This window comes from Phyllobates terribilis, unplaced genomic scaffold (assembly GCF_046119375.1).
Source record: "Phyllobates terribilis strain yellow unplaced genomic scaffold, ASM4611937v1 Scaffold_11__3_contigs__length_659146591, whole genome shotgun sequence".
In the NCBI taxonomy this organism is placed as follows: domain Eukaryota; kingdom Metazoa; phylum Chordata; class Amphibia; order Anura; family Dendrobatidae; genus Phyllobates; species Phyllobates terribilis.
The window spans coordinates 589335678-589356565 of NW_027362771.1; the positions used below are offsets into that span (position 1 = coordinate 589335678).

The window sequence follows — 20888 nt, forward strand, 5'->3', positions numbered from 1 at the left end:
ACTCTAAGACCCCAAATCCAATCCACGGGTGAAGAGTCGGCATCAGGGTACCGGAACCCAAGCTGGTGGGGGCAAAAACACACCCCAGCCAGAGACCGGAGGCCGTGGGCAGCGTCTGCCACGGCCACCCACCACATCCACCACGAAGGCATACCACGTGGAGGGTCAGGGAACCCAAGGCCAAGGGTCTCCCAACAGAAGGCCCGAGGGAGCTGGACCTGGGTGGATCACTAGTGGGGACGGCCAGAGAAAGGACAGAAGGAGAGCTCAGGGTCACGCTCCGGACTCGCTTGGGGGTTGGCTGGATCCAGGACCTGGTGGACGCAGCACGGCTCGGGAGGTCACTTGAAGCTGGAGTGACCGGAACATCAGCAGTGAGTAAATACCCTAAACTGCACAACCCGACTCTGTCTTCATTTAACATCTATGCTGCACCACCACAACCCCCATCCTCTGCACCTGACCCCCTGAGGCTATACCCCACCCGTTGGGGGTTATACTATCAAAAGCTGCACCAACACCATCAGCCTCAGCGGACCCTGCTGCAGCGGCGGCCGTAGTGACCGCAATACAACGGGTGGCGTAGTCGACATTAAGAACTTAATAACATCTGTAGGACTGCCACATACAACTGAGTTTGACACCCTGGGCACGGACCGGGTCACAGCCACTCGGAAGACTACAACTCCCATCTGATCCGGCTCCGGATATTCCCCCTAAAGAATATGGCCCAGGGGGCGCGTCAAATACACTTTAAATCCATTTACAAGGATCTATTGGAGGGCAAGTCTCATGCCAGCAGCCGCGTAATTCCAGCTCCAGTAGCGTCCACTAAAGCTGCTGCAGTTAAAAAGGTTTTATAAGGATCGAGCTCGACTGTCCACCGCAAGGCATCCTAGTGCCAGTCCCAGCCCCTATGCCTTGGGGTGCCTCCTGATGCTCTTCACTAAGTATCCCGTGGTCCCGAAGCATTTCCTTTGAAAAAATTAAGTGTCCAAACTACAGGTGGTGTAGCTTGCTTAACAGCCGGGATAATCCGCTGACTAGCAGACACTGCTACTAGGCACAAAGTATTTCCTGGGCTAGATGCAGTTAAAAATTTGTAAGTAGATACTCTCGTTGGATGCTGAGAAAGCATTCCATAGAGTCTCCTGGCACGCCATATATGATTCTCTTAAAAAGCTTGGGGTAGGGGTCTAGGGGACCCTTTTATAGCGAAAATCACGGCCCTGTATCACAATACGTCACCTAGGCTGAAGATAAATGGAACTGTAGCACCGACGGCTCGGTTGCTACAGACGTATTGCACCTCACCCAGAGGTGTGATATCTCACTCTCAGATAAGGATGGAGTGTGGATCAGGACCCGACACCTGCATGCATTACACCACATTGCCGTGGGGCAGGGCGACCAATATGCCCCTGAGATGGGCACGACAGTCCCTGTCCCTGGCTGGAGTGGGGGGAGGGAACACTGAGGAAGGGGAACCCTGCAGTGCAGGAGCAGGGAGGAAGCAGTTCCTGGGTGCATTGAGAAGGGAGTATAAAAGGTGGGCACCATCTTAGTTCAGTGCAGAGAAGTCTGAGCAGAAGTGGCAGGGAGCAGGGGCTCTGCATGAGCTCTGCTCCGGAGGCGGGCCTAGTAACAGAGGCCCAGGCCTGCAAGAGGGAGAAGGAAGGAAGAGGAGCGGAGAAGGCTCCAGGAACGAGGAATGAAGGGATCCCAGGGGTGCGGACGGGCGAGTCGCCACCGCACGCCCGAATCCACCTGCGTGGAGGGGTCAGGCCAAAGGGGGAGACCGGTCCCCGAACTAGTGGAGGCAGGAAACGACCCTCAGCTAGAAACCGGAGGCTCTGACATTTTATGTGGCGCAGCCCCTTGCTCCACCCGCTAGGAAGGCACCACATAGGGTCAGGGAAACTGGCGCCAAGTTTACCAAGAGGAAGCCCGAGGCAGCCGGACAGAAGTGTTGGTAAGAAAGGCCAGACAAAAGACACACAAAGGGGGTCCTGTGAAGCGCTCCAAAGTTATCTGGGAGTTGTCTGAGCCCCTCACCTGGTGAGCACAGTACGACGTGGGCAGCCGTTACCTGCAGACGTGGTCTGGATAATAAGAACTGTGAGTAAAGGCCCTGAACTGCATCACTGACTCCGTGTCGTTACTGCTGCTGCCCTGCACCATCACCCCCATCCTCCGCATACACTGCCCTGAGGCTATACTCCTCCCGTGGGGAGTTATGCTACGCTCTGCTGCACCCACAACACCAGCCTTAGCGGTCTGCCCTGTAGCGGCGGTTCACTCTGACAGCAATCCACGGGTGGCGTAGTCGGACATTTAAACATCAAAACCACATAAATAGTTCCGCCACTGGTTTGACCGCCCTGAGCCACGGAACCGGATCGCCGCCACGAAGACTACAACCACCAGCATCCACCAAAAAGGGTCCGGCTCCGGGTGTCCCAAGGCCCAGGGGGTGCGTCAGAACATTTTCATCACCTTTCACAATCACCAATGGGACAAGGCAGGGATGTCCTCTGTCCCCTCTCTTATACATCCTAGTGACGGAGCACCTGCTCTCATCAATTCGCCATAACCCCAATATTAGGTGGATTGAGGTGGGAGGCACCGAGTACAAGTGCTCTCTATTTGCTGATGATGTCCTAGTATATATCACTCAATCACATATATCCATCCCTGCTGTTATGGCTGAAATAGATCACTTTGTTACATGGTAAAATTTTAAAATCAATGCAGCGAAGTCTGAGGCCCTCGATGTCTCCCTCCCTAAATCCATATAGGATTCCATCCAGTCCAACTTTCCCTTTGCCTGGCCCTCACAGGGTATCAAATACTTAGGAATTCCTATTCATAGAGACCTCTCCCGTCTATGTTATCTTAATTTTGGGCCCTTTATTGAACAATTCCATACAGACCACGGTTGGCAAGTTAGAACTGTAAGATTCACTACGTGAACCACTGGTGTTTTGTGGAAAAGCACATGTACACCGCGTTCCAAATTATTATGCAAAAAGTGTTTAGGAGTGATAAGGGAAGAATTTGTTTGTTTGTCAGTTAAACTCATTGATGGTGATGTGTGTCAGGGCTCTTTATATCACTGTAAGCAATTGCAGACACCTGTGCTAATTAGTTTGGCAGGTGTGTCCAATGAAAGGCAAGAGTACTTAAGAAGGCTCTCTCACATTATTAAGCAGCCTACATTTTCTGCCAAAATGGGAAAGAAAAAGGATGTGTCGGCTGCTGAGAAGCAACAAATTGTGGAGTGTTTAGGTCAAGGCATGACTACAATCAACATTGTGCGATGATCAGGATGAAGTGTCTTGGCAATCAAGAAGTATGTAGCTGATTCACAGTACACACGTGTGCGTGCTGATAAGGGCAAATTGAGGACTCTTTCCTACAGGCAATTACGTCAGGTTGAAAGAGCAGCGGCAAAAAAGCCTTGTCATAGCAGCAGACAAGTTTTTGAAGCTGCTTGTGCCTCCAACGTCCCACGAACAACAAGATGCAGGGTCCTTCAGAGGTTTGCAGCTGTGCATACGCCATCCTGTCGACCTCCTCTATCCACTTCACACAAGCAGAAATGGCTCCAGTGGGCCAAACATTACATGAAGACTGATTTCAAAACTGTTTTGTTCACGGATGAGTGCCGTGCAGCGCTCGATGGTCCAGATGAATGGAGTGGAGGATGGCTGGTTGATGGACACCCCACGCAAACACGGCTACAGCGCCAACAAGGAGGAGGTGGAGTAATGTTTTGGGCTGGAATCATGGGGAGAGAGATTGTCGGCCCCTTTAGGATCCCTGAAGGCGCTAAAGATGAACTCCATAATGTATGTGGATTTTCTCAAACAGCACTTCCTGCCATGGTTCAAGAAGAAGAACCGTGTATTTCACAGCAAGATCATTTTTCTGCATGATAATGCACCATCTCATGCTGCACATAAAACATCTGCATCTCTGGCTGATATGGGCATAAAAGAGGACAAACTTATGGTGTGACCCCCATGCTCCCCTGACCTCTACCCCATTCAGAACCTTTGGAGCATCATTAAAAGGAGTGTCTATGATGGCGGGAGGCAGTTCACATCTAAGCAACAGCTCTGGGAGGGTATTCTGTCCTCATGCAAAACAATTGAAGCAGAAACCATCCAAAACCTGACAAATTCAATGGACGAGAGAGTTCAGAAGCTGCTTTCGAACAAGGGGTCCTATGTGAAAATGTAACATCACCTAGAATAAAGTTTTGAGTTGAAAACTGTTTGATTTCAGTTTCTAACAACCTGCTAATGCTTATAATTTCAAAAATGACCATTTTTTTGGTCTTTATTAAAATGAAAAGGTTGATCGAAAAGTTTGGGGGATCTAAGAGTGTGGCAACCCAGTAGTCATGATTACTTCGAATTCTGACAATATGAGGGTCATGCTGCAGGTAGTGCAGCAAGAAGGCACTTATGTGTCTTGCGCATCTCGGAGCCCCAAAATTATTTTCCGGGCTAGATGCAGCTAAAAATTATTTTTAATTTTAAATCTGGTGAAGCTTATTATAGATGGCCTAATAGGATCAGTGCTGCACACTGCTACAAAGCCCAAATTATTTTCCAGTCAAGATACAGATAAACATGATTAGTAATTTGAAAGCTTAAAACGGTTGGTAGGGTGATTTTAACCAATCATCAAGCTTTTACTCTCCCCAGGATGACACAGGGGTAGAAAAGTCGTTTCGGATCCATGATTTGTTCATCTTTATGAACGTGAGTCTGTCTACATTATCAGTGGAGAGCCGCGTGCGCTTATCTGTCAGCACACCACCAGCAGCGCTGAACACACGTTCAGACAGAACGCTGGCTGCGGGGCATGACAAGATCTCCAAGGCGTAAGTGGCTAGCTCCGGCCATTTATCCAGATTGGAAGCCCAAAAAGAGCAAGGGTCCAGTGACACAGTCGTGGCTTCAATGTTTACTTGGAGATACTCCTGTACCATCGTCTCTAGGCGTTGACTATGTGTCAGACTTCTTGTCTCCTGTGGCCTTGCAAAGGATGGGCTAAAAAAGTGGTGAAATGATTCCGCAAAATTGATGTTACCAGCAGATACTGTGGTTCTGTTACGGTTTGAGTGCTGAACACTTGACGGTCCCACGGTTGGCAAGTTGGAACTGTGAGATTCACTACGTGCACCACTGGTATTTTGTGGAAAAGCACATGTAAGATTCTGCAACAGTCTCTGCTGATACTCCTGCATGCGTGCATCCCTTTCTATGGCAGGAATAATTTCTGCAAATTTACTTTTGTACCGGGGATCTAACAGTGTGGCAACCCAGTAGTCAGGATTATTTCTAATTCTCACAATTCGAGGGTCATGTTGCAGGTAGTGCAGCAAGAAGGCACTCATGTGTGTTGCGCATCCAGGAGCACCAAGTCCCTGTTGTGTTGGTGGCGAGGTAACAATCATTCTTCCTTCCTCTGTCCTCTCCCCCCAACCTCGCACAACAGAAATGTGATCAAGGTCTCCCTCATCTGATGAGTCTTCCATCAGTTCGTCCTCCACTTCTTCCTGGGCTCCTGCACCTTCCTCACTAGTTTGGCTGCTACCATGCGCCCTGGTTAAACCATCTCCCCCACCCTCACATGCCTGCCGCCTTGGTGCTGCCGACCGTCTGGACCTTGCAGATGTTAGCCCTTCCGCATACAACTCCTCCTCCTCTACTTCCTCCACCTCCTCTTGTGCCACCACCTGACTCCGAATTCTGTTTAACATGTGCTCCAGCATGTAAATCACCGGAATAGTCATGCTGATAATGGCATCGTCAGCACTAAACATCTTCGTCGCCATTTCAAAACTGTGCAGAAGGGTGCATAGGTCCCTGATCTGAGACCACTCCTCCAGCGTGATTTGCCCCACCTCTGAATCTCGTTGGCCCAGGCTATACGTCAGAACGTATTGCACCAGGGCTTGTCGGTGCTGCCACAGTCGCTGCAACATGTGCAGAGTTGAATTCCACCGGGTAGGCACATCGCATTTTAGCCGGTGAAGTGGCAGGCCCAACGACTTCTGTAGAGATGTAAGTCGCTGAGCTGCGGGATGCGAACGGCGGAAGTGAGCACACAGCGACCGTGCCCTCTGCAGAAGGCCATCTAGTCTGGGATAGTGGGCTAAAAATTGCTGGACAACCAGGTTCAACACGTGAGCCATACAAGGCACGTGTGTGACATTGCCCCGGCGAAGGGCCGCACCCAGGTTTGCAGCATTGTCGCACACGGCCTTCCCTGGTTTCAGGTCCAGTGGAGACAACCATTCATGAAATTGGTTCTCCAGAGCTGACCACAACTCCTCAGCTGTGTGACTCACATTTCCCAGACATTTCAATGTAAAAACCGCCTGATGACGTTGAGCCCTACTGCCAGCATAGTAAGGAGGTGTGCAGGATCCCTTCTGCGCAGTTAGAAAGCTTGTGGCATGACCAGACAGGCTTTGGGTGCAGGTGGAAGACCGAGAGGAGGTTGAGGAGGCAGAAGCAGTGGAGGAAAAATGACATAAAGAGGATTGACGCACAACTCGTGGGGACGGCAAGACTTGGACAGCAGCCCCTTGTCCTGCTGTCACCATAGTTACCCAGTGCCCAGTCAGCGACATGTAACGCCCCTGTCCATGCCTACTCGTCCAAGTGTCTGTGGTGAAATGCACCCTGTCACACACAGAGTTTCTCAAAGAAGCGGTGATGTTCTGTGCGACATGCTGGTGGAGCGCAGGCACACCTTTCTTTGAGAAGTAGTGCCGACTGGGCATCTGGTACTGGGGCACTGCGACGGACATAAGGTCTCGAAAATCCTCTGTGTCCACCAGGCGGAAAGGCAGCATTTCTGTAGCCAAGAGCTTGCAGATGGTGAAATTCAACCTCTTAGCTTTCTCATGGCTAGGAGGAAATGGTCTTTTACTTGTCCACATCTGAGGGACCGAGGGCTGGCTATTGTGCTTAGACGGGGTTGATAAGGGTGTCCCCGGCAAACTGCCGGTCTGTGAGGAAGATGCAGGCGGACATGTTAGGTTGCCTTGATCCAAAGGTGGTGCTATCGATGTCGGACAGCGCTCAAGACCAGCTGGTGTTACCACCTCCAAAGAAAATGATGACCTGCCAATCACGCTGGCTGTTGCGGGTAAAGAGGTGGCAGGTCTGCGCCCCAAAACAGGTGTGACTGCTGTCCCCCCAGTCACAGAGGATGAAGAGGCCGCGGATGCACAAGATATGGCAGACGGTGGTTGGCCCGGCCGGCTAGACCGCATTGTAGCACACTGAGCTTCCCACTGCAACTTATGCTTCATGTCCATGTGCCGGTTCATGCATGAAGTACTCAAACTATGTATTTTTTGGCCTCTACTTAGCTTTTGCTGACAAATGTTACAGATAACACGAGTTGGGTCATCTTTATCGATCTGAAAAAATGCCCAGGCTATGCAAGGCTTAGCACCCATGCGACCTGAAGAGCCACCACGACTTGTGGTGAAAGGCAGAGTTGTGTTTGAGGATGCAGTTGTTGACGTGCTTCCAGTACTACGTCTCTGTCCAGGAAGGCGCAACCTGACCTCGTCGTCACTAGCATCTTCCTCCACCTCCTCTGCTGACCTCATCTCTTGGCTGACTGTGGGTTGACAGTAAGTGGGATCTCCGACCTCATCATCATCACCCTGTGCGTTATCACACCCGTCGTCCTCAGAGCCAACCTGTTCCTGCCCTGACAAAAAACTAAAGTTGTCGCTCCAATCAGGTATTTGAGTCTTATCATCGTCTTCCTCATTGTCTCCACCAACAGGAGTTACAGTTTGGGAATGAGGGTCTACATTATGGTCAGAACCTTCTGCGTCTGGTCCTGGATCCGACTCATAAAGATTCTGGGCATCAGTGCAGATCATTTCCTCGTCTGGATTCACAGAAGCGCTGGAGTCGACCTCTGATTCCCAGGCTATAGTATGAGTAAACAGCTCTGCAGACTCAACCATCTGTTCTACCTCATACTCAGACGGGCAGCTGGAGATTTGGGAGCTGTGAGGAAGCAAGTGCGATTTGGGTGACACCTTTGAGGACTGGAGTATTTGTGATGTTGAAGTTGATGTGGAGGAGAGCCCACTTACAGGAGCACTTGATATCCGTTGAAGCACCTGCTGTTTTTGTGCCTCATCTGGAATTTGTAGCGATTGGCGTGGCCGTAAGAAAGGGATCTTATCACATTGTCCGCTAAAAGAAGTAGACATTTTAGTTTGGCTGGAAGATGGTCTTTCTTCTGCACCTACCCCACGGACACAACCTTTTTTCCCCTTCCCAACACGCCTATTCCCCTTTCCACCAGCAGCAGGCCTTTTTCCACTCATTTTGATGGTTAACTAATTCACAACTCTGGAGTTGTTTGCACAAAAAAACAATGGATGGTAACCGAGCAGAGCTGAGTGGCCAAACTGTGGTATTAGGCCAAAACTATTGGCTGGGTTAGATGCAGAAAAAAATTATTTTTAATTTGCAACCTGATGGAGGTCAGTATAGATGGACTAATAGACCAAGTCCCACACACCGCTAGAAGCCCAAATATTTTTTCAGAGCTAGATGCAGAAAATTTTTTTATTCAATTTGCAACCTGATGGAGGTCAGTATAGATGGACTAATAGACCAAGTCCCACACACTGCTAGAAGCCCAAATATTTTTTCAGAGCTAGATGCAGAAAAAAAATATTTTTAATTTGCAACCTGATGGAGGTCAGTATAGATGGACTAATAGACCAAGTCCCACACACTGCTAGAAGCCCAAATATTTTTTCAGAGCTAGATGCAGAAAAAAATTATTTTTAATTTGCAACCTGATGGAGGTCAGTATAGATGGACTAATAGACCAAGTCCCACACACTGCTAGAAGCCCAAATATTTTTTCAGAGTTAGATGCAGAAAAAAATTATTTTTAATTTGCAACCTGATGGAGGTCAGTATAGATGGACTAATAGACCAAGTCCCACACACCGCTAGAAGCCCAAATATTTTTTCAGAGCTAGATGCAGAAAAAAATTATATTCAATTTGCAACCTGCTGGACGTCAGTATAGAAGGACTAATAGAACAAGTCCCACACACTGCTAGAAGCCCAAATATTATTTCAGAGCTAAATGAAGAAAAAAATTATTTTTAATTTGCAACCTGATGGAGGTCAGTATAGATGGACTAATAGACCAAGTCCCACACACTGCTAGAAGCCCAAATATTTTTTCAGAGCTAGATGCAGAAAAAAATTATTTTTAATTTGCAACCTGATGGAGGTCAGTATAGATGGACTAATAGACCAAGTCCCACACACCGCTAGAAGCCCAAATATTTTTTCAGAGCTAGATGCAGAAATTTTTTTTATTCAATTTGCAACCTGATGGAGGTCAGTATAGATGGACTAATAGACCAAGTCCCACACACTGCTAGAAGCCCAAATATTTTTTCAGAGCTAGATGCAGAAAAAAATTATTTTTAATTTGCAACCTGATGGAGGTCAGTATAGATGGACTAATAGACCAAGTCCCACACACTGCTAGAAGCCCAAATATTTTTTCAGAGCTAGATGCAGAAAAAAAATATTTTTAATTTGCAACCTGATGGAGGTCAGTATAGATGGACTAATAGACCAAGTCCCACACACCGCTAGAAGCCCAAATATTTTTTCAGAGCTAGATGCAGAAAAAAATTATATTCAATTTGCAACCTGCTGGACGTCAGTATAGAAGGACTAATAGAACAAGTCCCACACACTGCTAGAAGCCCAAATATTTTTTCAGAGCTAAATGAAGAAAAAAATTATTTTTAATTTGCAACCTGATGGAGGTCAGTATAGATGGACTAATAGACCAAGTCCCAGACACTGCTAGAAGCCCAAATATTTTTTCAGAGCTAGATGCAGAAAAAAATTATTTTTAATTTGCAACCTGATGGAGGTCAGTATAGATGGACTAATAGACCAAGTCCCACACACCGCTAGAAGCCCAAATATTTTTTCAGAGCTAGATGCAGAAAAAAATTATATTCAATTTGCAACCTGCTGGACGTCAGTATAGAAGGACTAATAGAACAAGTCCCACACACTGCTAGAAGCCCAAATATTTTTTCAGAGCTAAATGAAGAAAAAAATTATTTTTAATTTGCAACCTGATGGAGGTCAGTATAGATGGACTAATAGACCAAGTCCCACACACTGCTAGAAGCCCAAATATTTTTTCAGAGCTAGATGCAGAAAAAAATTATTTTTAATTTGCAACCTGATGGAGGTCAGTATAGATGGACTAATAGACCAAGTCCCACACACCGCTAGAAGCCGAAATATTTTTTCAGAGCTAGATGCAGAAAATTTTTTTATTCAATTTGCAACCTGATGGAGGTCAGTATAGATGGACTAATAGACCAAGTCCCACACACTGCTAGAAGCCCAAATATTTTTTCAGAGCTAGATGCAGAAAAAAATTATTTTTAATTTGCAACCTGATGGAGGTCAGTATAGATGGACTAATAGACCAAGTCCCACACACTGCTAGAAGCCCAAATATTTTTTCAGAGCTAGATGCAGAAAAAAATTATTTTTAATTTGCAACCTGATGGAGGTCAGTATAGATGGACTAATAGAACAAGTCCCACACGCTGCTAGAAGCCCAAATATTTTTTCAGAGATAAATGAAGAAAAAAATTATTTTTAATTTGCAACCTGATGGAGGTCAGTATAGATGGACTAATAGACCAAGTCCCACACACTGCTAGAAGCCCAAATATTTTTTCAGAGCTAGATGCAGAAAAAAATTATTTTTAATTTGCAACCTGATGGAGGTCAGTATAGATGGACTAATAGACCAAGTCCCACACACCGCTAGAAGCCCAAATATTTTTTCAAAGCTAGATGCAGAAAAAAATTATATTCAGTTTGCAACCTGATGGAGGTCAGTATAGATGGACTAATAGAATGATGCTATGCCCAAAAGATTTTACTTCACTAGGTGCAGTAAAAAAATTGGTATTCTATACACAGGTGGTATATCTTGCAACACAGATAGGCTACTCCACTGACTAACACACTCTGCAATAGGCCAAAAAGGATTAGCTTTGCTAGATTCAGCCAAATGCTGTGAAAAAAACTTGCACAGCACTGGCACAGACCTGCCTGGCAAAAACTGATAGGAACTGATGTAACCTAGTCCTGAAAAGGACTCCAATTACAATTAGTCTTTACTCCCACAATCTATCTATTTAAGAGCACAGACCTGCCTGATAAAAGTCGTAGGAAATGCTGTAACCTAGTCCTTAAAAGGACTGCAATCACAACTATTCCCTACTCCCAAGCTATCTGTATATTTGTGCGAAAATTGGCTTGAAATTAACAAGGTATAGCGCACACAGCAACAGCGGTGCCGTCTAACACGCAGCTGCAGCAGTGAGAAAATGGTGGCGACGGGGAAAATGGCTTGGTCTTATAGGGCAAGGACATGTGACATACACTGCCAATCACACATGCCCTTGCTTGTGTGAAAAAAAGCACTTCGCTCCGTGTGTGCGCTGCTGATAGGCTGACAGATTGCACCTCCCCACTGCAAATGCGGGAAAGAGAAAAAAAAATGGAGATCTTCATTGTTCCTGCAGAGATCCATCCCCTGCCCCTCCCCCCGCCCCGCTGTACACTCAAACTGCGTATTAACATTAATTTTCATCATTACTGAGAAAAAATCCAGTTATGATTTTGGTGCACGAACAGTTATCGAACATAACCTCGAACAGCCGAATTTTTCTCAAATTGTTCGTGTTCGCCGACCGGCTCGAACACCGCCCAAAACAGCTCGAATTTGAGATTGGCGAACAGTTCGAGTAGAACAACGCTCATCTCTAGTCCTGACCTCAATCCTCTTTGGGGTGAGCTGAAATCTGCCATTGGGAAAAAGAACCCTGCAGACATTCAAGAGCTTGAACAAACTGCAAAGGAAGAGTGGGAGAAAATCCCAGCTGAGAAGCGTGAGAAGCTTATAGATGGCTACAAGAAACGTCTGGAGGCTGTCAGCAATGCCGAAGGGTGTGCAACCAAGTATTAATCAGGGGGGCCTTTATTGCTGCACATGCTGTTTATTCTGTTTTTACTTTGAAATTGCAGCATGGAAGTTGAAAAACAATGTTTATTTGTTGCATTACTTTGGACCACTAATTAAAAAATCCTGAGGATATAACTTTTGAAACATTTCCGTTTATTTCTAAAGATATTGTACAGTCTATGAAAAAAATGAAGGGGTGCCAATAACGATGAGCAGGACTGTATGCAAGTTTGGCACAGATTTAGACGAGGGAGGGAAAATATAGCGTATGTAAGGAATTTGATACAGAAGGAGGAAAGAAAAGATAAAGGAACAGAAGAAAGAGGCAGATACAGAAGAGGGTAAGGGAGTAGCTGTGAGGGAGGGAAGCAGAAAGAAAAAAAGCTGAGCAGGAAGAAAGGAGCAGCTGTAGGAGGAGAGAGCCGGTGTGGGCAATTTTATTCTATAGTGGATTAATATATTATTCAGCTCTAATCTATGTTCATCGTGATCGGAACATAAAAGAGAAAAAAATGTGCAAAGTCAGTCAAAATGCCCATTTTCCCTATAGAAAAGTTACCATCAGCTTGTTTGGTTTGCGGAAATTGATCTGGAGTTTGAGACACCTTCCGCTGCTTACATGGGGTATAATTATAGAAAGTACAGAGGTTATGGCGCCATGTTCACCATGATTTAGAGTGCTATGCAAAACCAGACACGCTACTTGCTGATCAGTGTATTTTTTCTAATGTTGTCACTATTTTAACGCATTTCAATAAAGTCTGGAATTTTTTACTCCATCTTGAGCTGGATCTCCTCTATATCCTTCACAAAAGATCTCAGCCTAATAAGGAAACCAATACTATAAATTAAATTTGATAATTTGGGAGTCAGGATGTTTCTTGGAGCCAATTAGCTTCAGGTTACATACGACAAAGGTCATGTCACGGGGATACCGCGACAGAAAGGGGCCAGAGGATCGTGGCATCTGGTAACATGAACTTTTGCACTGATTATAACTGCTTTACCATCCTATTAAACAGTGCAGGTTTTCCTTGCTCTGTCATTGCAAGGGTTAATCATTTAAGTTGATCTCCTGAAGCACTCCATCCTGAATTGTCTCAGCTGTTCAGCGTTTGCCACTCCCCTGTGGTATATGTGCTCCTCACTGGCACTTGGGAGTTGCCAGTGATAGTTTCAACTTCCTAGTTTGATGCTGAAGTAGAGTTATGAATTAGTAGCAGTTGGTTAGTGTAGCTTACAGAAGATATCTGGTATTGTGTGTTAATCCTAATCCTCTCCCATTTGTTTTATCCCTCTTACTGTTCCCTTGACTTCCACTTTGTTGATTTGTGAGTGTATTTGTATGATTGTAGTTTTCTTTTAAAACTGTCTGTTAACCCCCTGTCTGTCTGGTTGATGTTTTTCAATACACTTCGGCCTCACACCTCCCTCGGTGGGGGAGAAACAGATAAGGGTTAAGATAGGAGCATAGCAAGGTACGAGACCCCGGCGTCTCCATCATCCAGGGTAATCCGGGGGATAGGGATAGCGTAGGGTACCCCTACTTCGAGGGATAGGATAGGTGCCCACAGTGCTGTGAGAGAGAGAGAACTGCTTTCCTCATTGATTGAACACAGGGAAATTCACTCAACTTTATGGGTCTAATATCTTTTCCAAGGGGCAAAATTTCAAACAAGCATATTTTAAAAACTTTCACTTTTACAAATATGGGAGGTCACCTCCAATCCGTTTTACACCCTGCATTTCTGAACAACTAGTATATTGTTTTATTGTGAATGACTTTTAATCTTTCCTATTACAGGTGGAGATTTAGTTGAAGCTGAGCTGGGTAACATATTTATAGTAAAATCACCATATAAAATCCTCTTCACCAGGACTCCAAAATATTTCAAACCAGGAATGCCTTTTGACCTCACAGTAAGCGGCTTCTTACGATTTACTAATTACATTAACAATTAATTTTGTGGATAATTAAGAGTGTAATATCTTCTAATTATGTTATATTAAGACAGAAGAAGACGAGAATACAGAATATGTTATATTATATCTGGGAAATTAGGAGTTTTCTTATCTTCCCGCATGCTGACGCTTCTTTTTTCCTTCCTTTAGGTTGACTGTAAATGTTTAAAAATCTGCTCAGTCTCCATAAAATATGTCTATAATCATACATTAAATAATAAGAAAGAGGGAGAGGAGGGGGATGCAGCTTCAGATTCTCGCATAATGTTTCAGTGAAACACAACAACATAATTTTGAGGGACCTGGTGACTGATTGCGCCCAAAAGCCCCTCTACCGCATAAGGAGACTCCAGTGTTAAGAATGCTACCTGGTGGGTGGGGGGGAGCTCCATTACAGCTTTTTAATTCAAACCCCAAAAATTTTAAATCATTTCATTAGTCGGAAATATAGAAAATCATAAGTGCCAAAATAGTTTGTTTGGCTACAGTATTTTAGAAGTGTTGAATGTTCTTTCTAGTTCTTCAGTTTGAAAAAAATTCCCACTGTCACTTTTTACTTTTTTTTCCTCTCATTTAGGTTATTGTGACAAATCCAGATGGTTCTCCTGCAAAAAATATCCCTGTGGTGGCAAAACCTGGGGCAGTCGGTGCTATAACCCTTTCGGATGGAACAGCAAGAATATTTCTGAACACAGGCACAAATACCAATACTCTGAATATAAATGTGAGTACAAGTGGGTTCATGTGAGAAGTTCTCATGCTGACGGATCTAAGCAGGGATGACATACCACATGGACAACCAGCTCAGCTATACTTGGGGACTGGGGCCATAGACACTGCATCTTGCATAGAGGTTGTAATTGTTTCACTTTGCCCCCATGTAGATTCTCCTTCTCTAAGGCTATGTTCACACTGGGCAATTTTCAGCCATTTTTTTATGCAAATTTTAAGCTGCGTTTTACAGTATCAGCAAAGTCTATGAGATTTCAGAAATCTCATGCATGCACATTGGTTTTGTGTCATCAGTATTTTGTGCTTTGCATGATTTTTTGCACAATACAGCATGTCACTTCTTTCAGCGTTTTTTCAGCGTTTTTTAGCGTTTTTCACCCATTAAAAGTAATGGGAGGTGAAAAAACGCCCAGTGTGAACATAGCTATCAGGTTTCGCTGCGTTTTTAGTAAAAAAAAAAAGCAAGTAGAGCAGTATGTAAAATTCATTTATTTTTGTTATTTTACCATCTAGTCTTGGTCACCTGAGATTGCAGTTTGGATTAGGAGAGTTTAATTAAATCAGTAACGTTTACAATGTAAACACTGGCTGAGCTAGGTGTGAGATTGAACAATACCTGTGGCTCACAGAGGTGTGAAATTGAAAAATCCCTGAGCAACTCAATGGCAGACCATAGTTTGAAAATAAATAATGTCCTACAAACTCAATGAAATGCAAGTTTCTTAGAAAAACTATTCCTGAACAATTCACCTCCCCTCACTGTTACATTTGTAATTCTGGTTAATATGGTTTCACATATGTCTTGCATTGGTGACCTGTGTTCATGCTTCTGTGGTGGAAGCAAAGCTAAACTTTGGGATCCTGAAAAACGCAGCAAAAACACACCAAAAAAAATGCACCAAAACCTGCGTTTTTGATGCTGCTTCTTTCCTGCCAAGAGATCAGGTTTTGCTGCAGAAAAAAACATTGAAAAAATGCCTAGTGTGAACATAGCCTAACTCAAATTATTTGAGTGCCGTTCTCACACATCTCTCTGTGCTTTCATTTATAGTTAATCAAATATTTACTTTTTTTAAAAAAATGTGGTCCGTGCCTTGGTTAAAACTCCCAACCTCTTGCATGGCAGTCAAGAGCTTTTGCAATGAGTCATGGGCTTCACTGTTAAATACGGGAGGGTTTTTATCTATTTAACCCCTTTACGATGTGGTACGTAATAGTACACACTACATCATAACCGATGAGCCCGCACTGAACCGGGCACATGTCAGCTGACATGTGCCTGCAACAGCCGCAGGTGGATCGCGACTGTTAACTATAATAATAATTTTTATTTTTATAGCGCCAACATATTCCGCAGCACTTTACAAATTTTAGGGGGGACTTATACAAACAATACAGAATAAGCATATCTCATATCGAAAGGAGTGAGGGCCCTGCTCGCAAGCTTACAGTCTATGAGGAAATGGGGGAGACACAAAAGGTAGAATGTACATATATTGTATAATGCAGCCTTGATATACTGAATAGGATAAATAATAATACATGGACTGGTCGCCTGCCAGTATGTGTACAGTCCTGACTGAGGCTATTATGTGCATGGTTGGTATGAACCTGAAATTGAAGAAGATTTTAATATGGGGGAAAACTGGGACAGACAACTGGGATAGATAGATAGTGTGTTGAGGTGATACGCCAGTCTAAAGAAATGGGTTTCTAGGGTCCTCTTGAAACTGTGTGTATTGGGAATTAATCAAACTGTCCTGGGTAGTGCATTCCAAAGAATTGGCGTAGCACGCGAGAAATCTTAGAGACGGGAGTGGGAAGTTCGGATTATGGAGGATTTTAGTTTTAAGTCACTGGCAGAACGGAGAGCACGTGTAGGGTGGTAGACTGAGACAAGGGAGGAGATGTAGGGGGGTACTGAAGCATGGAGCGCTTTGTGGGTAAGCATGATAAGTTTAAATTTAACTCTATATTGGATGGGTAACCAATGCAATTACTGGCACAGGGAATAGGCATCGGTGTAGCGGTTGGCGAGGAATATGATCCTGGCTGCTGCGTTAAGGACGGATTGGAGAGGGGAGAGTTTAATAAGAGGGAGCCCGATAAGTAGAGAGTTGCAGTAGTCCAGACGAGAATGAATAAGAGCGACAGTAAGAGTTTTTGCCGAGTCAAAGGTAAGAAAAGTTCTGATTCTTGAGATGTTTTTGAGGTGTAGATGACATGAACGAGCGAGTGATTTGATGTGAGGAGTGAAGGAAAGATCTGAGTCAAAAATTACCCCAAGACAGCGGGCTTGTTGCTGGGGAGTAATGGTTGAGCCACAAACGGAAATGGCAATATCGGGCACAGGTAGGTTAGTGGAGGGAAGAAATATGAGTAGTTCAGTTTTTGACAGATTCAGTTTTAGGCAGAGGGAGGACATAATGTTAGACACAGCAGAAAGACAATCACTGGTCTTTTGTAGTAATGCAGTGGTGATGTCCGGAGCAGAGGTGTATAATTGGGTGTCATCAGCATAGAGATGGTACTGAAAACTGAATCTGCTGATTGTTTGTCCAATGGGAGCGGTGTATAAGGAGAAAAGAAGGGGGCCTAGGACTGATCCTTGAGGAACCCCTACAGTAAGGGGAAGGAGAGAGGAGGAGGAGCCGGCGAAAGACACAGAGATGGAGTGGTCAGAGAGGTAGGAGGAGAACCAGGAGAGAACAGTGTCCTTGAGGCCAATAGAGCGGAGCATAGTGAGGAGGAGCTGGTGATCCACAGTGTCGAATGCTGCAGAGAGATCCAGGAGAATCAGCAGGGAATAGTGACCATTAGATTTAGCTGTTAGTAGATCATTAGAGACTTTAGTGAGGGCAGTTTCAGTAGAATGTAAAGAGCGGAAACCAGATTGTAAAGGGTCAAGAAGAGAGTTGTCTGAAAGATAGCGGATTAGAAGGGAATGGACCAGGCGTTCCAGGAGTTTAGAGACAAAGGGAAGATTGGAAACAGGTCTGTAGTTGGCCTTGCAGTTCTGGTCAAGGGATGTTTTTTTAAGTAATGGATGTATGCTGGCGTGTTTAAATGAAGAGGGAAAGATACCAGATGAGAGGGAAAGGTTAAAAATTTTAGTTAGGTGAGTAGTGACAGCTGGAGCAAGGGACTGAAGGAGATGTGAGGGAATAGGGTCACTGGTGCAGGTGGTAGGGCGAGAAGATGCAAGGAGCCTGATCACTTCATCTTCCGTGACTGGTTCGAAATCAGAAAGTGAGCAAGATACAATGTGGCGGGGGAGAGCATGCATAACGTTTGGGGATTGGGAGAAAATTTCCTGTCGGATGTGATCAATTTTTTCTTTGAAATAATTGGCCAGATTGTCTGCGCTGACAATGCGGTGATCAGGGCCTGTGCTGTTTGATTGAGGAGAGAATGAAACGTGTCAAAGAGTCGTTTAGGATTATTGGAAAGTGAGATTATGAGGTTGTTAAAGTAGGTTTGTTTGGATAGGTGAAGCGCAGAGTTATATGTTTTCAGCATAAATTTATAATGGAGGAAATCTTCGGGCAGATTAGATTTTCTCCACAGCCTTTCAGCACACCTGGAACACCGCTGGAGAAAACGTGTTTGAGGTGTGTGCCAGGGTTGTCGCCGTCTATGCCGAATTGTTCTTTGTGTAGGAGGTGCGGCTTCATCCAGGGCGCATAGCATTATTTCGTTATAATGCTTCAATGCAGAGTCGGGACATGAGAGGGAGGAGATTGGGGCCAATGATGATTGCAACTTTTTCATAAATTTCTGGGTGTTTATGGCGCGTATATTTCTATAAGTGTGGAAAGTGGGGGTGTCTTGAATAGAGTCACAGTTCTTGACAGAGAATGAAAGAAGATTATGGTCAGACAGTGGGAGGGGAGAGTTAGTAAAGTCATGTACTGAGCAAAGTCGGGAGAAGATCAGGTCCAATGTGTTCCCGTCCTCATGTGTAGGAGAATTAGCAAGCTGTGAATGGCCGAAGGAGGAGGTTAGTGATAAAAGGTGAGCGGCAGATGGGGAAAGAGGATCGCCAATTGGGATGTTAAAATCTCCCATGATTATCGTGGGGATGTCGCAGGATAGAAAATTTGGAAGCCAGGAAGCAAAGTGATCAAGGAACTGACGGGAGGGACCTGGAGGGCGATAGACAACCGCCACTCGCAGGGAGAAGGGCCGGTAGAGTCTGACTGTGTGGGCCTCAAAAGAAGGGAAGATAAGGGAGGGTACTGGGGGGATAACCTGAAAAGTACATTTTGTTGAAAGAAGCAGACCAACACCTCCACCTGATCTGTTGTCAGGTCTCGGAGTATGAGAGAAGTGTAGGCCACCATAGGAGAGAGCTGCAGCAGCGGTGGTGTCCGACTGCTGGATCCAGGTTTCAGTGAGAGCCAGAAGGTTGAGGGAATTAGAGAGGAAAAAGTCATGGATGTAAGAGAGTTTATTACATGCTGAGCGCGTATTCCAAAGGGCACAGTTGAATGAGACAGAAGATATGCAGGGAATATTAATGAGAATAGCAGGATTACTGAATGTAACAGGGAAAGAGTTAGTGTTATTATTACTGGAGGGTCCTGGATTAGGAGAAATATCACCTGCGACTAAGAGAAGGAAGATACAGAGAGTGAGCAGATGGTTGAGTGATTTGTGAGAGCGTTTCCTGTGTTGTATGGTGGGAATGAATGGATCTGTGTGGTATAACATTGTGAAGAGAGCATGACAGCTGTACATAGGAGAAGAGAGGAGTGAGGGGTTAATATGGATGAAGTCTGCAGAATTTGTGGGAGAATGGTGAATGTGGATGATTGTAGCAGCCAGAATATAAATGGCACAGATACAAATGGTGAATACTGTTTGCAAAAAAGATGACCTGGAAGCAAGTTTTTTTAATTGTCTTGCATGTCTTACCTGTCTCCTGCCCTGTCCAACTGCTATATCTAACTGACGAGACACTTTGATAAATGATGGCACTTCGATAAAGTATGTATAAATGCTATATGCATAAATTCCCCCGCATAAATGCTGCCCCTTGACTATGTCTCAATATATAGGGACGTATCTCCTTAGATCTACACAGATTTAACTCGTTAACAATCAATCAACAAGCTTAAGACAACAGGAGACCATAATAGTGCAGAAAAAAAAACAGACTGGCAACTCTACATGGATCATAAACTGTTAAAGTAAGTGTGATGACCTTAAAGTATCATGGATTAAACAACGTAGAGGAGTGAGAAATATATACCAGTGATTGATTAGCTGCAGAGCTTTGCAAGGAACATGGAGGTACAATGCAGTTTTCAGAATAGATCACACATAGTAGAGGAGTGAGAAATATATACCTGTAAGAAGAGAAGAAAGATGAATATTAGCAATGCCATATCTAACTGCCGAGACACTTTGATAAATTATGGCACTTCGATAAAGTATGCATAAATGCTATATGCATAAATGCCCCCGCATAACTAGTTAAATGCCGCTGTCAATCTCTGACAGCGGCATTTAACAGTGCATCACTTACCCTGTCACATGATCGCGGGTCACCGATGGGTTGGCATGACAACCCGGGGTCTGCAGCAGACCCCTGTGGTTGTCATGTCCAGATTGCTATGAGCGCAGCCCAGTGGTCGGCGCTCATAGCAAGTGAGCAAATCTGCTACATACAGGCGATCTGCTCATCGCCTCTATGTAGCAGAGCCGATCAGACAAGTGCTGCTTCTAGTCTCCCCTGGAGACTATTGATGCATGTAAAAAGAAAAAAAAATTTTTTTTTACAAATATTAAAAAAATATAAAAGTTGAAATCACCCCCCTTTCGCCCCATTCAAAATAAAACAATAAAAAAAAATCACATACACATATTTGGTATCACCGCGTTCGCCAAATCTATCAATATTAAAAAGAATTAATCCGATCGGTAAATGGCGTAACAAGAAGAAAATTGTAAACTCCAGACTTACTTTTTTCTTTTTAAAAAAAAATTGTATCTACCCCAAAAAAGTATCAATAAAAACGTCAGCTCAAAGCGCAAAAAAATAAGCCCTCACCCAGCTCCAGATCATGAAAAATGGTGGCGCTACGGGTCTC

At 44.7% G+C, this 20888-nt stretch overlaps 1 protein-coding gene across 1 annotated transcript in view; it reads left to right on the forward strand.

Annotated features, from left to right (window-relative positions):
* The window catches only part of LOC141167056 (complement C3-like), a 275580-nt gene that overhangs the window by 38254 nt on the left and 216438 nt on the right, over positions 1–20888 (forward strand). The window contains exons 10-11 of the mRNA XM_073654383.1: positions 13904–14019; positions 14639–14785. Of these exons, the coding sequence (XP_073510484.1) occupies positions 13904–14019; positions 14639–14785 (263 nt within the window). The remainder of the gene's footprint in view (positions 1–13903; positions 14020–14638; positions 14786–20888) is intronic.